The sequence below is a fragment of the Amyelois transitella genome, chromosome 23 (assembly GCF_032362555.1).
Source record: "Amyelois transitella isolate CPQ chromosome 23, ilAmyTran1.1, whole genome shotgun sequence".
Taxonomy (NCBI): Eukaryota; Metazoa; Arthropoda; class Insecta; order Lepidoptera; family Pyralidae; genus Amyelois; species Amyelois transitella.
The window spans coordinates 508,312-525,183 of NC_083526.1; the positions used below are offsets into that span (position 1 = coordinate 508,312).

Sequence of the window (16,872 nt, forward strand, 5' to 3'; positions counted from 1 at the left end):
TTCGAGACTTGTGTAACGAGATATTAACTCAACGAGACTATATTCCATAATAAATTATATAGGTAAACAAACATCCAAGACCCAGGTCAATCAAAAAATGTTCTTTTCTCATCACGCTTTGGCCGGGATTCGAACCCGGACATAGTCAACAGTCTCGAAGACTGAAAGGCAACATTCAGCTAGATGTAGTGACAGTTTCTAGGCCATCCAGTGCCTAAAGGCTGAAAATGAAAACATAATTGAACAGTTCCACTTACCGTAGGGCAGGAATCCATTATTAATGTCATTGTCTGCATGAAAACATAAAAAAGGACATGATTAAAATCAGGATTTATCATTCTCCTAGGCCTGGTTGCGTCCTCATCTCTCTGAATAAGGTAAGTCAGGTTTTTACAAGAAGCGATTCTCATCTGAACTCCGCAACTCCGCAGGGGAACCTAACCTATAAATACGCAGTGTGTGTGTCATAAAGCCGTACAGCTGAACGCGTGTCCTTTCAGTATTTTCAAGATAACTGGATCTGTTTACCCTGCAAGGGTATAGATATATTATAAGCTACATAAGTTGTGCTGCGGGAGATGCCAGTCTGCCAGCTGTGTGTCCGCCGCGGGCGGGGTACTGACCGGTGAGCGCGGAGTACCCGCGCGGGCAGCTTGTGCTGCGGGAGATGCCAGTCTGCCAGCTGTGTGTCCGCCGCGGGCGGGGTACTGACCGGTGAGCGCGGAGTACCCGCGCGGGCAGCTTGTGCTGCGGGAGATGCCAGTCTGCCAGCTGTGTGTCCGCCGCGGGCGGGGTACTGACCGGTGAGCGCGGAGTACCCGCGCGGGCAGCTTGTGCTGCGGGAGATGCCAGTCTGCCAGCTGTGTGTCCGCCGCGGGCGGGGTACTGACCGGTGAGCGCGGAGTACCCGCGCGGGCAGCTTGTGCTGCGGGAGATGCCAGTCTGCCAGCTGTGTGTCCGCCGCGGGCGGGGTACTGACCGGTGAGCGCGGAGTACCCGCGCGGGCAGCTTGTGCTGCGGGAGATGCCAGTCTGCCAGCTGTGTGTCCGCCGCGGGCGGGGTACTGACCGGTGAGCGCGGAGTACCCGCGCGGGCAGCTTGTGCTGCGGGAGATGCCAGTCTGCCAGCTGTGTGTCCGCCGCGGGCGGGGTACTGACCGGTGAGCGCGGAGTACCCGCGCGGGCAGCTTGTGCTGCGGGAGATGCCAGTCTGCCAGCTGTGTGTCCGCCGCGGGCGGGGTACTGACCGGTGAGCGCGGAGTACCCGCGCGGGCAGCTTGTGCTGCGGGAGATGCCAGTCTGCCAGCTGTGTGTCCGCCGCGGGCGGGGTACTGACCGGTGAGCGCGGAGTACCCGCGCGGGCAGCTTGTGCTGCGGGAGATGCCAGTCTGCCAGCTGTGTGTCCGCCGCGGGCGGGGTACTGACCGGTGAGCGCGGAGTACCCGCGCGGGCAGCTTGTGCTGCGGGAGATGCCAGTCTGCCAGCTGTGTGTCCGCCGCGGGCGGGGTACTGACCGGTGAGCGCGGAGTACCCGCGCGGGCAGCTTGTGCTGCGGGAGATGCCAGTCTGCCAGCTGTGTGTCCGCCGCGGGCGGGGTACTGACCGGTGAGCGCGGAGTACCCGCGCGGGCAGCTTGTGCTGCGGGAGATGCCAGTCTGCCAGCTGTGTGTCCGCCGCGGGCGGGGTACTGACCGGTGAGCGCGGAGTACCCGCGCGGGCAGCTTGTGCTGCGGGAGATGCCAGTCTGCCAGCTGTGTGTCCGCCGCGGGCGGGGTACTGACCGGTGAGCGCGGAGTACCCGCGCGGGCAGCTTGTGCTGCGGGAGATGCCAGTCTGCCAGCTGTGTGTCCGCCGCGGGCGGGGTACTGACCGGTGAGCGCGGAGTACCCGCGCGGGCAGCTTGTGCTGCGGGAGATGCCAGTCTGCCAGCTGTGTGTCCGCCGCGGGCGGGGTACTGACCGGTGAGCGCGGAGTACCCGCGCGGGCAGCTTGTGCTGCGGGAGATGCCAGTCTGCCAGCTGTGTGTCCGCCGCGGGCGGGGTACTGACCGGTGAGCGCGGAGTACCCGCGCGGGCAGCTTGTGCTGCGGGAGATGCCAGTCTGCCAGCTGTGTGTCCGCCGCGGGCGGGGTACTGACCGGTGAGCGCGGAGTACCCGCGCGGGCAGCTTGTGCTGCGGGAGATGCCAGTCTGCCAGCTGTGTGTCCGCCGCGGGCGGGGTACTGACCGGTGAGCGCGGAGTACCCGCGCGGGCAGCTTGTGCTGCGGGAGATGCCAGTCTGCCAGCTGTGTGTCCGCCGCGGGCGGGGTACTGACCGGTGAGCGCGGAGTACCCGCGCGGGCAGCTTGTGCTGCGGGAGATGCCAGTCTGCCAGCTGTGTGTCCGCCGCGGGCGGGGTACTGACCGGTGAGCGCGGAGTACCCGCGCGGGCAGCTTGTGCTGCGGGAGATGCCAGTCTGCCAGCTGTGTGTCCGCCGCGGGCGGGGTACTGACCGGTGAGCGCGGAGTACCCGCGCGGGCAGCTTGTGCTGCGGGAGATGCCAGTCTGCCAGCTGTGTGTCCGCCGCGGGCGGGGTACTGACCGGTGAGCGCGGAGTACCCGCGCGGGCAGCTTGTGCTGCGGGAGATGCCAGTCTGCCAGCTGTGTGTCCGCCGCGGGCGGGGTACTGACCGGTGAGCGCGGAGTACCCGCGCGGGCAGCTTGTGCTGCGGGAGATGCCAGTCTGCCAGCTGTGTGTCCGCCGCGGGCGGGGTACTGACCGGTGAGCGCGGAGTACCCGCGCGGGCAGCTTGTGCTGCGGGAGATGCCAGTCTGCCAGCTGTGTGTCCGCCGCGGGCGGGGTACTGACCGGTGAGCGCGGAGTACCCGCGCGGGCAGCTTGTGCTGCGGGAGATGCCAGTCTGCCAGCTGTGTGTCCGCCGCGGGCGGGGTACTGACCGGTGAGCGCGGAGTACCCGCGCGGGCAGCTTGTGCTGCGGGAGATGCCAGTCTGCCAGCTGTGTGTCCGCCGCGGGCGGGGTACTGACCGGTGAGCGCGGAGTACCCGCGCGGGCCGGCGGCGGGCCCGATGCGCGCGGAGAGCGAGTGCGTGCGGGAGATGACGCGCGGCGGCCACGGGCTCGGCGCTAGGGGGTCGACTTCCGCTAGGCCTATGCACGTGTTGTCGTTCTGGGAGAGGAGAAAGATATAATTCGGAATAATGTCTGTATAATCTCAAAACATAAATGAATGAACAATAATCTAGACACTAAGACCGACCCTAAAAAGTGCACAAATATCGAATAGAATAGAATACAAAATTGGATACAAGGTATCACTTATTAACGTTACATCACTTAAATCTAATTATAACTACTACCGCTTCCAAATATCGGAAGGTAGATCGCCGTAAAAACCATCTAATACAGAATCCATGGTCAAAAGCATACACGGACTCTTCTCCAGAGTGGTAAGAATGGGTTGCAAGAATGGGATCAAAGCCAAAAGAAAGAGAAGAAGAAGAATTAGGTGGAACTTGGATTAAAAGCATTAATATGAAACGTTGATGAAAATGCTAGATGTTTTAGATTATAATCTTAAATCGTGATAAGACTTAGGACGAATTGAAAACCAGACAATATTAAAATTTGTTCTATTCTAGGGAAGGTTAACGGCCCACCTGAAATAAATGCTAAGTCGTGGATGGCTCAATTTAGTAGAATGAAAAGGAACACGAAATCAACTTAGTTCTGCCAGGTTCATGTTGAAATAGAAGCAGTGAAACTATTTCTCAGGTCTCTCCACAATATTAAATATATTGTGGAATCAAGAAGTCAAGAAAGTAAAAGATTTAAAAATGAAAGATATAGCGGCCGTATTAGTGTGCCGTGTGGTTCCCGGCACCAATACAAAAGAGAATAGGACCACTCCATCTCTTTCCCATGGATATCGTAAAAGGCGACTAAAAGATAGGTTTACAAACTTGGGATTCTTTTTTAGGCGATGGGCTAGCGACCTGTCACTATTTGAATCTCAATTCTATCATTAAACCAAATAGCTGAACGTGGACATTCAGCCTTTTCAAGCCTGTTGGCTCTGTCTACCACGCAAGGAAAATAGACGTGACTGTATGTATGTATATATAAACTCTTCAGCTTTATAATATTAGTAGTAGATCTATCTAAAACAAACCACTTCTTAAACTGACCTGGGCACCAAAGTCCAACTGAACATCATTCCTAGTAGTGTCCATGAAGGAGTGAGCATTGGCTTCGTACTTGCTGTTGAGGGGGCCGAAAGCGGCTATAACGGACTGCGATCTGCTCGTGAGAACCTCCTTGTCCTTGGTGGGTTCAGTGGCGGCCAGGGGGCGGCGGTATGTGACGGTTGTGATTCCGTTCTTTTGACTGCCGGACACTGGAAGAAAATATGTCGGTTAGATGGCTGAGAATAAGAATCGAAACTGATTTCGCTCGGTTACAACGGATCATTGTGACATGATTCGAAACGTCCGATATAAAATAACGTTACGTTACGTGCGCGTTTAATACCTGTATAATTTATAATGAGATTTAACAGCTCAATAACGGACATTAGGTGTTCAGTGCGACGTCATTGATAAGTAAGTATAAAATTAAAAAAAAGCATAATGTCAATAGTATTTGAAAATATGTTGATTTTTGTTTGTCAAGTCAAAGTAGTTATGTAATTGAAAAGATGGTTTGTAAGATCAATTATTAAAGACTAGCTGTGCCCGCGACTTCGTCCGCGTGGAATAGTTATTTTGGGCATCATTGAAGACGTTTTTTTCACATTTTCCATTATTTCTTCGCTCTTAAAAGTTGCAGCGTGATGTTTTATAGCCTAAAGCCTTCCTTGATAAATGGTCTATCAACACAAAAATATTTTATCAATTCGTACCAGTAGTTCCTGAGATTAGCGCGTTCAAACATATTTATAATATCAGCATAGATTTACGACTTTATTACAAAGATTCAAGCTTCATTTAGTGCTTCATCACTAGGAGGAAGAAGATGATGAAAATGATTTGACAGATGATCGTGATGATGATTTAGTTCATTCGTAGTCTCACCTAAGACCACGTCGTCGCTTCCTCCCAGCTTGGCGTCGGGACACACTCCCCGCTCATTGTCACACTGAGCTAGATGAGTTATGGTGTAGTCTGATACCACAGCGCGGTTTAACCTGAGGACAACATTGTTTCTTTTTTCTTATGGCGTGATGATAATAATATAATAATTGTGCTGGATTTATAACCCGGTCCCGAAAAGTCGGAGTGGGAAGACCTAGACGAACGTATCTTGATCAAATTAAGGACGTCCTGGTAAAGGGTCAGGTCAAAAGTAACCGAAACCGCCGAGCTTGCATGAAGAGAGTTATGAATGTGGATGAAGCGAAGGAAGTGTGCAGAGATCGTGGCAAGTGGAAAGAGGTGGTCTCTGCCTACCCCTCCGGGAAAGAGGCGTGATTTTATTTATGTATGTATGTTTATATCCCCACGCAAGCCTCTCAAAAATCCGGGGTGTATAGACCCGTGAAATCCAAGAGAAGAAACATAATAATCAAATTGGTATTATTACCTGAGAACGTCGGTGGTCGAACGGTAAAGTGGCTTGTTAAATGTATGGCGCAAAAAGGTTGAAGTTCAAATACCACTCTGACCAATGACTATTTTCGAAGTTATGTACATTAGTTTTGATACAAATGGATACTCTTACGGCGAGGGAAAACATCGTGAGGAAACCTGCACATTCAGGCAACTGGATGTGTAAATGATCGATCCAATACGAGTTAGGTTCACCTGCAAAGGTTGCGGAGGTCAGACGGGAGTCGCTTCGTGTGAAAACCTGACTCACCCAATCCAGGATCCATGGTCAAAGGCACACCCCGGGCTCCTCTCCAGAGTGAGGATGCAACCGGGACTAAAGCCAGGAGGGAGAAGGTATATACATACATACATACATATGGTCATGTCTATATCCCTTGCGGGGAAAACAGAGCCAACAGTCTTAAGACTGAATGACCACGTTCAGCTATTTGGCTTAATGATAGAATCGAGATTCAAAAAGTTGCTAGCTAGCCCATCGCCTAAAAAAGAATCCCAAGTTTGTAAGCCTATCCCTTAGTCGCCTTTTACGACATCCATGGAAAAGAGATGGAGTGGTCCTATTCTTTTGCCACTCACTGCCGGGAACCGCACGGCACGGCGAGAAGGTGTATAATACCTGGTATCCCAATAGGCCACGACGACGTCGGCGCCCAACATGGCGGCCCTGCCTTCAGCGCCGGATATACCGAACGCCATGTACTGCTCCTTGCGCAGTCTCGCCGCTAGGGTTATTTGTACGTGGTCACCCTGCAGAAGATATTGAGATTATTAAACTAATTGAAGTAGTATTGGGGATTGTAAACCTCCGCGGTCCCAACATTTTTGTTTGTTTGTTTGTAATATCTTTATTGCATTGAAATTTACACAGTAACAAGATAATAGTAAGTACATACAGTTATAAAAGAAACAAATCACTTGCAATGGCGGACTTATCCCATGAAGGGATATCTTCCAGTCAACATTTTTATTCGGAGGTTTATTTAAAATTAGGCCAGTATTCAGATAAATACATTTCCCAATTCTTAATGATGTTCTAGACCTCGGTATTTAGTCGATTTGATTCGTTTTTCAGTTCAATAAAATTTCAGACACCGTGACGCGACCACGTGAGTCGTTATTTACACCACACCATTTTTGAGGAACCGTTAATTTTTACCACACTTACCTATGATGAAACTGTAATAAATGTCATTAAATATGTCATGTTACTTTTAGACGCATTATATAAGTTGGATTTTCATCAAAATTTGAATGTTATTTTGTTTTAATAAATATGAAAATTGCGTAGGATTCGAACCCACAACATTAATTTTGGCAAGAAATTCATAAATAAATTAAACCAATTTAATACTAATAAAATAAATGTTGTCATCGTCGTTAATATTTTTACCTTTTATAAATCTCTGGTTACTCGCTTGAATGTTGCAAAAGTTGACAGACGAATTATTTTAATTTGTAGTATTAAAAGTACGATTTACATAATTAAAAGTGCATGTTAATAAAATAAAATAGATCTCCTCAGACCCATACATTTTGAATAGTACCTACCTAATAATAATTACCTAACATAACACATTTCTTCGTAACATAAAAGTTATGTAAGTTAGTATTGAGAAGTTTTTAGACTTGAAGACTATATTAATATAACTAAGCAAAAAGATGAATATTTTATATAAGTATTTTTATAAATAAGAGAGTAATTTAAAACTAACCCAGGGACAGACAAGACAAGCAGTGAACTATCGAGTATTAACACAATAATAATTCTAAGCAGCCATACTTAAAACTTTGCTAAATCATTTCGTAACATCTCTTTTATGATTTGTCTATAAAACCTTTGAAACCAATAAAAACTAAGAATGACAATTTAAAAATAATAATCGCTAGGATGAGAAGATACCTACGTGTGAAGGTAGAATGATGAATTAACAATGATTTCATCAAAAAAATCAAAGAATGCGGTACAAACCTGTATTTCCCATCTAACTTGCAGTCTCTTGTCCAGTATTTCTTTGCAATTATTTGTAGCGCTAAACGGCGTTTGGGAGGTTGTTGAACTTGTCTGAAATATTGAGTTATATTAGTAAAAAGTAGCATAAGAAATGAGTAATAATTGATAAAAAATAAGTCAGATAAATTTTCAAGAAAGACCCGACAGATATCTTTTCAAATTTCTGTAGCTTACCTTATATTTTCGCTTTAGTATGAAATACAAAAATAATAAAAAATAAAACATTTCAAAAATATTAACGAAAGCTTAAAATATGTTGAAATATGCCGTGCCATGTAGTACCCGGCACCAATACAAAAAATATTAGTACCACTCCATCTCTTTCCCATGGATTTCGTAAAAGGCGACTTAGGGATAGGCTAACAAACTTGGGGTTCTTTTTTAAGCGATGGGCTAGCAACCTCACTATTTAAATCTCAATTCTATCATTAAGCCAAATAGCTGAACGTGGCCATTTAGTCTTTTCAAGACTGTTGGCTCTGTCTACTCCGCAAGGGATATAGACGTGACCATATGTATGTATGTTTAAATATTAAATGACTTCTGAATTAAATAATGAATAAACATAATTATATTGTCACCAAAATCCAAAGTGTATACAAAATTTCAGATTAATCGGTTGACAGGAAGAGGGTGAAATTTGAATTACTAAATTTGACCCAAGAATAAAACAAACGGGGTGAGCTAAATAAAACCGTTTAAAAAACAGTAAAGGGTTGTGAGGTGCATTTGAATTTGAAACAAGTGCATTTCGTAAAATCTTGATTAATCCATCGTATTAAAAAATATAAAATTGATTAGGAATTAATTAAGAAATAATCAATGTTTAAAGCATAGTGTCAGAAAGCAGATGTACTTACCGGGTTATACCACCAAGGAGGCTAGAAATTAATAGTAAATCCAGTGGGAGCATTAGAAGAAAAAAAAACAAAGCAAGTTCATTAGTAAAGTTATTATTGTTAATTATAACCTTTTATGAATACCCTGTTTTAATATAAACTATAGTTTTACTTATTTTACGCAAATTAATTACTTAAAAATCACACAAAAATCACAATTGAAACAAGTAATAATCAATAAAATATGTCCAGTCTTAGTTACTAAATAATTATAAATCAAAAAAGTAAATAAAAGATATTATTTTGGGCAAGTCACCGAATAAAATAAAATTTTTGTAAAACATATTAAAAAACTTTAAAATACATAAAAAAATATAATCGAATTACTGGTTCTAAACCGTTTTTTTAATCAGGCATTTGATACAATGGATTGTATTTTCTTGATTCAGAAGAGGTACTTATTTTAAAAATTGACCATTTAATTAGAGGCCAAATTATTCGTTACACGTATGAAATAAAATAAAATTAAGTGACATAAAAATCCCTCGAAGATACATAAGATATATACGAGTAAGTATACAGGCGTACCACAAGGAGTTATTTTAGTCCCTCGCCTTTTATGTTCTTATATAAATATAAGTAGTTTTAGTTTTAAATTATTTAGTTTGTAATCGTGATTTTAAATTTTATAAGAAAATTAAGAGAAAAAAAATACCTATATAAATAAATATAAGTTATTTTGAATCATGCAGACTCTTATCACAGTTTACAAATGTTAAAATCCAGAAAACAAATCAAATGAGAACCATTTCGGTGGATCGTGATTCGAAGGTGGTGGTTTAACAATTTTTTGTGGTTTGATTTGTGAAATATGATGATTTGATGGCTTTTTCCTTTTCCCCTGTAAGGCATGAAATCTGTTAGTAATAAAAAAGCATGGTTATTAGAAGACATCAGAAAAAAACTGAGAATAGTGTTATCAAAAAGTTTTAAGTCAGGCTAATGACATCATGATTGCGACGTATTAAGATAATTCCGAAATAAGTAAAATGACGAGCTGTCAACTAAACCATTTGATCGACTATCTTTATCGAAATTTGTAAATGTATATTTGTCATGATAATATGAATTCCTTTTTATAATTCTGTGGTCAAGACCGAGGTATTTTACCAAAATCAATAAACCTACATCTTCATTTATCATTCATCAATATTTAATACCTAACACTTTCTCCACATCACTACATAGTATAAAACAAAGTCGCTATTTTAGTCTGTTTGTCTGTATGTTTAAATCGAATTATGCAACGGATTTTGATGCGGTTTTTTGTAACAGGTAGAGTGATTCTTATGTATAATAACATTTATAATTTTGCACCCGTGCGAAGCCGGGGCGGGTCGCTAGTTCTACATAAAGTATAAACTCGTTTCGATGATATTTAGTGCAACTGATATATAATTACCGAATTGATTTTTTATCATACTCACGGTGATTTTCGTCTGCCCCAAAGCCGGGGGAACGTCTAGATCTTTTGGAATGTAGACGTGTCCAAAGTTGTGCCTGTACTCTACACACCACACGGCCAGCCAGTCTATGTCGTAGGCCGTCATTTTGCCAGGCAGCACAATTTCGATGTCTTCCCCTTGGTAACCACGCAGCGGTTTTAACGAGCCCATCTCGTTTGGGACCTTGAAATTTTGAAATAGAGTAAAACATACATATGGTAGAATATATCTTACGAATATATATCTTATCCTAGACGAACGTATCTTGATCAAATTTAGGACGTCCTGGTTAAAGGTCAGATCAAAAGTACCCGAAACCGCCGAGCTTGCATGAAGAGAGAATGTGGATGAAGCGAAAGAAGTATGCAGAGATCGTGGCAAATGGAAAAAGGTAGTCTCTGCTCCGGGAAAGAGGCGTGATTTTATGTATGTATGTATACATATGGTCACGTCTATATCCCTTGCGGGGTAGACAGAGCCAACAGTCTTGAAAGGACTGAATGGCCACGTTCAGCTTTTAAGCTATTCTATCATAAAGCCAAATAAAGTATTTAATAAATTTGTTTTAGAGCTTTAAAACTTTATTAAATACTTTATTTGATCTGTGATTCTGGCAGAATCATCTGCAGTGTTTTTGCGACATTATACTGAGTCAGGACCTTTTTATTGTCCATCATTGTTCGTGGTACATACATACACATTGCACATTCACCTTTGTCATAACTGTTAATTAGGTATGTAACCAAATGTATTGTGATAGTGAATAAAGCTTTTATCTATGTATCTTAAGTGACGTCTCTCTTCACTATTCTGAAGAAGGAAGCAGCGACCTTAATATTTAAGGTTGTACTTTGATCCATTCGCTGACTCTGAAGAGGAATCACAGAAATCTAAAATGATGCAGATTACTGCAAGAAATGTGTGCATTAAAGGGGTGTAACTAAAGACATAGTAAGTTTTTTTTCTCGAAACAATAAATTATTATTTAAAGTTGTTATGAATAACAATAATATCCCGTTTAAAATTTATTATGTATATACTTACCAACTCCTAAAGAGATGACATTTTCATAAAGAAGATAAAATTATATGACTGTAACTTGAGCAAGTATTTTATTATGACAAAAATTTACCAAAAATTCGTGGTAATATGTTAAAAAAGGGCCATGTGGTTCCCGGCACCAAAAAAAAGAATAGGACCACTCCATTTCGTCCCAAGGATGGCGTAAAAGGCGATTAAGGAACAGGCTAATAAACTAGGGATTCTTATTTTAGGTGATGGGCTAGCAATCTGTCACTATTTGAATGTCAATTCTATCTAATGCTGCAGTGTAGTTTGTTCCGCCGCTTCTTCTACACATGCGCTTTGGAAGCGGTAGTAGTTATAATAAGATTTAAGTGATGTGACGTCAATAAATGATACCTTGTATCCAATTTTGAAAATAAATCTATTCTATCATTAAGCCAAACAGCTAAACGTAGCCTATCAGTCTTTTCAAGACTGTTGGCTCTGTCTACCCCGCAAGGGATATAGACGTGATTTTATGTATGTATGTATATGGTTGAAGGCTCAACTCACTTTGGTCCCAAAAGGACTAGGTTCAGACCCATTGCCAACCCAAAAGTATGCGTCAGGACCAGCGCCGTCGTAATGCAGGTTGGGGATGTAAAACGTCTTCGCGTCCAGGACACTGATGTTGCCTGAGCGGAGGCCGTGGGCGAGGCGCTTGAACTCGGGCAGGACCCGGGGCCTGGGGGGGTCCAGGCCTTGGGGGATGAAGACGTCGCCGAAGTTCACCTGGAACGATTTTTGTTGGTCATGTTGCGGTATAATAGAGTAATAATTATCATTGTCTGTTAGACAGCATATGGTAAGATAGCGGCCCTTCTGTCAACAACTTTAATTTGATTGTCTTTTTGTTCCTCTTTTGTTATTCGCATTTTTTTTTGGAATTTTACTAATTTACTGGCTGTGCCCGCGACTTTGTCCGTTTGGAATAGACAATAGTCGTTTTGGGCATCATTGAAGCCTTAAAGGATGAATAATTTTCGTTTTTTTCATATTTTCCATTATTTCTTTGCTCCTTATAGTTTCAGCTTGATGTCATATAGCCTAAAGCCTTCCTCGATAAATTGTCTATTCACCGCAAAAATATTTTTTTAAATAGAAACGGTAGTTCCTGAGATTAGCGCGGTCAAACAAACAAACTCTTCAGCTTTATAATATTAGTATAGACTTGACGCTAACCAATGTTGTGAAATCCAAAAAATATGAAAAATATTAAGTGATGTAAGTAATGGATCTCACGGGAACTTTAGTTTTTACCGGGACGAAAGGTAAGTTCTTTTATAGACTTCTTTATACGCTAAATTTTAAGAAGATTAGCTCACCATATAACCCGTGAAGAGGTAACAAACAAACAAATAAACTTACTTTGCCAAATAAATTATAAGTTGGAATAATACACAAAATATAACCATTGTGACTTGGCAAAGTTTGAACTTACAGCTATTTCTTTGCCTTTAAAAATGTCAATGGCAGTATGTAGCCGGCTGAATGTCAGATTTTGGCGCCAAAGTTTTGGGCATGCGCGTATGAAGCAATCGATATAATATGCCTCAATTGTCAGAATCAGAAAGTAGTAGGTATTTCGGAATGATACATTTAGGTTTGACATCGTTTGGTAGCTAAATTACAATTATAAAAGAAATAAACATAGATACATACATAGTGACGTCTATAACCCTTGCGGGTCAAACAGAGCCTTAAACTCAAAAAGTGTGGTTCTTGGCACCAATAGAAAAAAATAATAGGACTACTCCACTTCTTGCTCATGGATGTCGTAAAAAGCGACTGAAGGATAGGTTTATAAACTTGGGATTTATCTTTTACTGTCACCGTTTGAATCTCAATTCTATTATAAAGCCAAACATCTATCAGTCTCAAGACTGTTGGCTCTATCTACCCCGCAAGGGATATAGACGTGACTATATGTATAATGTATGTACAGTGTATGAAACATCTCCTATCAGTCTTTTCAAGACTGTTGGCTCTGTCTACCCCGCAATGAATATAGACGTGACTAGGTATGTGTTTGTACAAAACAACTTACAGTGAACCTCCGGCACCACACACTTATCCACTTGATGTCTTTAAGCCTCCTGCCGCCGGGCAGTCTCAGCAGGATGTCTGAATTACTGTGCGCCGTTAGCACGGGTGGATCTCTGTAACAATCAAGTATTTATTTCAAACAATTGTTTACCAATTAAGTATATGCCGTGTGCTTTCCTTCACTTTAGAATATAAGCACTTTATATATTTTCCTTGCTGTGTGGTTCCCGGCACCAATATCTACAAAAAAGAATAGGACCACTCCATCTCTTTCCCATGGATGTCGTAAAAGGCGACTAAGGGATAGGATAACAAACTTGGGATTTTTTTTAGGCGATGGGCTAGCAACCTGTCACTATTTGAATCTCAATTCTATCATTAAGCCAAATAGCTGAACGTGGCCATTCAGTCTTTTCAAGACTGTTGGTCTCTGATGACTCTGTCTACCCCGCAAGGGATATAGACGTGACCGTGACGTGATGTATGGATGTATATATTGATTTATTAGTAGCTGTGCCCGCGACTTCGCACGCGTGGAATAGTTATTTTGGGCATCATTGAAGCACTAAAGGAGGAATAATTTAATCCCCGTAAGGGGTAAAGACGTGATATTTATATGCGTGTACAGGTGCCAGTAACTTCATAATATGATTGGTTATTCGCGTATGAATATGGTTTTTCACAAAGCAAAAACAACTCTAACCTGTCACTATTTGCATCTCAATTCTATAATTAAGCCAAATAGCTGAACGTGGCCTATAAGTCTTTTCAAGACTGTCGGTTCTGCCTACCCCGCAAGGGATATAGACGTGATTTTATGTACGTATATATGTATGTCTAAAGCAATTATAAACATTTTTCCCGGTTAAATTTCCCGAAGAATTTTCCTCTTAAAGCGTAATTATGAACAAGAACGTACATAAAACATCCCTCCCTTAAAACCCACCCCAGCAGAGCTTCCCCAGCGGTTATGTTTATTTAATTGTCAAACAATTTGCCTGTATTACATAATTTTTGAAGGCGCACCCTCACAATTATAGTATTATACATTCGTATGCTAATGGTTATAAGGTTATATTGCAATTCCCTGGAGAAAATTGGGATGTTTTGAAGCCACAGGAGGTGCTTAAAAGCTTGGCGATTAAGTGTACACCCTTGCAATTTATCATGGACGACGTAATAGGCGACTAAGGGATAAGGCACATTCGCATAGTGCAGCTTCTGCCTTGATCTAATTATAAGAAGGTTGTGAAAGTCAGATAGGAGTCGTTTCGAGTAAATACCTGACTTATCCAATCCAGGATCACCCGTAGGCTTTTTTCCGGAGAGGTGAGGGTACATGCATACATATAGTCATGTATATCCCTTGAGAGGAAGACAGAGTTAACAGTCTCGAAAAGACTGAAAGGCCACTTTCAGCTGTATGGCTTCATGATAGAATTGAGATTCAAATAGTGACAGGTTGCACAAGGGGAATCCCATGTTTATAAGTCTATCCCTTAGGTAGTAAGAAGAATGTAACGGTTAACATTAGGAAAAAAAAATAAGAATCATATAAGTACATGATTTATTTATTCTTTACGAGGTAGACATGGCGAATTGTCACAAGAATCTATAAAGTTTTACTGGTTTCGATATGATGGAATTGAGATTTACATAGTAACAGGTTGCTAGCCCATCGCCGTAAAAGAAAAACTCAAATCATTTTTGAGAAAGTCATGGTAAAAACCCCATTTTCTACTTGTGGCGAAGTCAAATCGATAATTCCAATGTTTTTAAATGACACAATAATAATAGTAATTACATTCATGATGTGAACGATAATCGACGGTAGGAACATTTAGACACGACACCATCATTTAATGGTTTTTGACAAAGCCAGAAAAAACTTTTGGTACATACATACATATGATCACGTCTATATCCCTTGCGGGGTAGACAGAGCCACCAGTCTTGAAAAGACTGATAGGCCACGCTCAGCTGTTTGGGTTAGTGATAGAATTGAGATTCAAATAGTGACAGGATGCTAGCCCATCGCCTAAAAGAGGAAACCCAAGTTTATAAGCCTATTCCTTAGTCACCTTTAACGACATCCGAGGGAAAGAGATGGAGTGGTCAATTCAATTTTTTATTTTACATCCTGGCTTAATTATCTAAACATATATGCCATGTTTAGATAATACCTATGCCGAGATAAAATAAAATAACTAAGTGTTGGTAAATAAAAATAAAACTATAATATAAAAACTTAAAACATAAACATATCGTGAGTAATTCTAATTCCTGACAATCATTGTCAAAAATTAACAAAAGAAGATCACTAGAGTTTTCTTCAATTAAATATTAAATTTCTTCTAAGCGGCCAGTGCGCTATACAATTTTAAACATAACCCTTACAAGGATATACAATTATTAGAAGATAATATACATACATACATATGATCACGTATTTATCCCTTACGGGGTAGACAGAGCCAACAGTCTTGAAAAGACTCATAGGCCACGTTCAGCTGTTTGGCTTAATGACAGAATTGAGATTCAAATAGTGACGGGTTGCTAGCCCATCGCCTAAAAGAAGAATCCCAAGTTTATAAGCCTATCCCTTAGTCGCCTTTTACGACATCGAGATGGAGTGGTCCTATTCTTTTTTTTATTTGTACATAGCACTAAGATAAAATCTCTTCCTTAAAGAATAAGTGATAAATTCTCAGCATGTTTTGGGTTTAAACTGCTCGACCCTAACTCCATTTTGAGTATCGGGAATCGAGAGACCCTCATCATTCGTCATGGGGTGAAATAAAATTTATACGCGGACGAGTTTGAATACAAATGCATTGGGGGATTTAGTCGCTGGAGGGTTGACGTACCAATGTACCTTTTTAATTTACGGGGTATGCAGAACCTTTACTGTCGAAATGACTTGATGGTTAAGTTCAGCTGAACGGCTTATTTTCAAAATTATTTTGCATGAGTATTTTTTTCAGGCGCCAATATAATATTATTTGCTAATCAAGCTTATTGTTTCAATAACAATTTATTTTTTCGATTTGGAAAATTATTACAAAGTTTCTGTTTCACCAGATATTATACCTACTTAATTCAATATTCCATCTCTTTTCCATAATATTGTAAAAGGCGACTAAGGGATAGGCTAATATGAATCTCTACTTATATAAAATTCAATTCTATCATTTAGCCAAACAGTTGAACCTGGCCTATCAGTCTTTTCAAGACTGCTGTCTCTGTTTACCCCGCAAGGGATACAGACGTGATTATATACATATATATAAACACAAAATAAAGATATTCTATTACCTGGTGGTATAATCCTCAGGGTACGGCACCAAAATGCCTTCAGGCGACGGCTGGGGGGAGTCCCCAACCCAGAAATAAGCGTCGGGTCCCGTACCATCGTACGCGAATCCACGCACGTATATCGTGCTTTCGTCGACTGCGTAGACGGTACCGCGGATCCCGTGCGCGTATTGCGTCAGTCTGCCGATGAGGCGACCGTAGTAGGGCTCCTGTCTTCGTGATAGTACTGGCGCTGTGGACAAGGAAATTGAAGTTTTTTAAAGGATCAAGGTGCATATTGTAGCTGTAAAGAAGCGAAAGAGTCGGCCACAGCGGAATATCTAGCGAAATCAAGCGCATATCACTGAATAGAATTTCATCGCACGCAATTGAAATTGAAAAGTATCCCACCAATTTGAAAAAAAACTAAAACATTTGGTGAAATAATCGCGTTATTAATCTACAAAAATTCGCGTCCTCAACTTTATATTTGTAGCGGCTACC

The 16,872-nt window shown here is 42.0% G+C and overlaps 1 protein-coding gene across 1 annotated transcript in view; it reads right to left on the bottom strand.

Moving 5' to 3' along the window:
* LOC106140005 (protein Skeletor, isoforms B/C) overlaps positions 1-16,872 on the bottom strand; it is a 60,872-nt gene that overhangs the window by 4,615 nt on the left and 39,385 nt on the right. The window contains exons 3-11 of the mRNA XM_060951062.1: positions 16,390-16,621; positions 13,076-13,187; positions 11,542-11,760; positions 9,946-10,146; positions 7,578-7,670; positions 6,225-6,355; positions 5,072-5,184; positions 4,187-4,395; positions 3,027-3,168 (exon numbers count right to left, since the gene is read on the bottom strand). Of these exons, the coding sequence (XP_060807045.1) occupies positions 3,027-3,168; positions 4,187-4,395; positions 5,072-5,184; positions 6,225-6,355; positions 7,578-7,670; positions 9,946-10,146; positions 11,542-11,760; positions 13,076-13,187; positions 16,390-16,621 (1,452 nt within the window). The remainder of the gene's footprint in view (positions 1-3,026; positions 3,169-4,186; positions 4,396-5,071; positions 5,185-6,224; positions 6,356-7,577; positions 7,671-9,945; positions 10,147-11,541; positions 11,761-13,075; positions 13,188-16,389; positions 16,622-16,872) is intronic.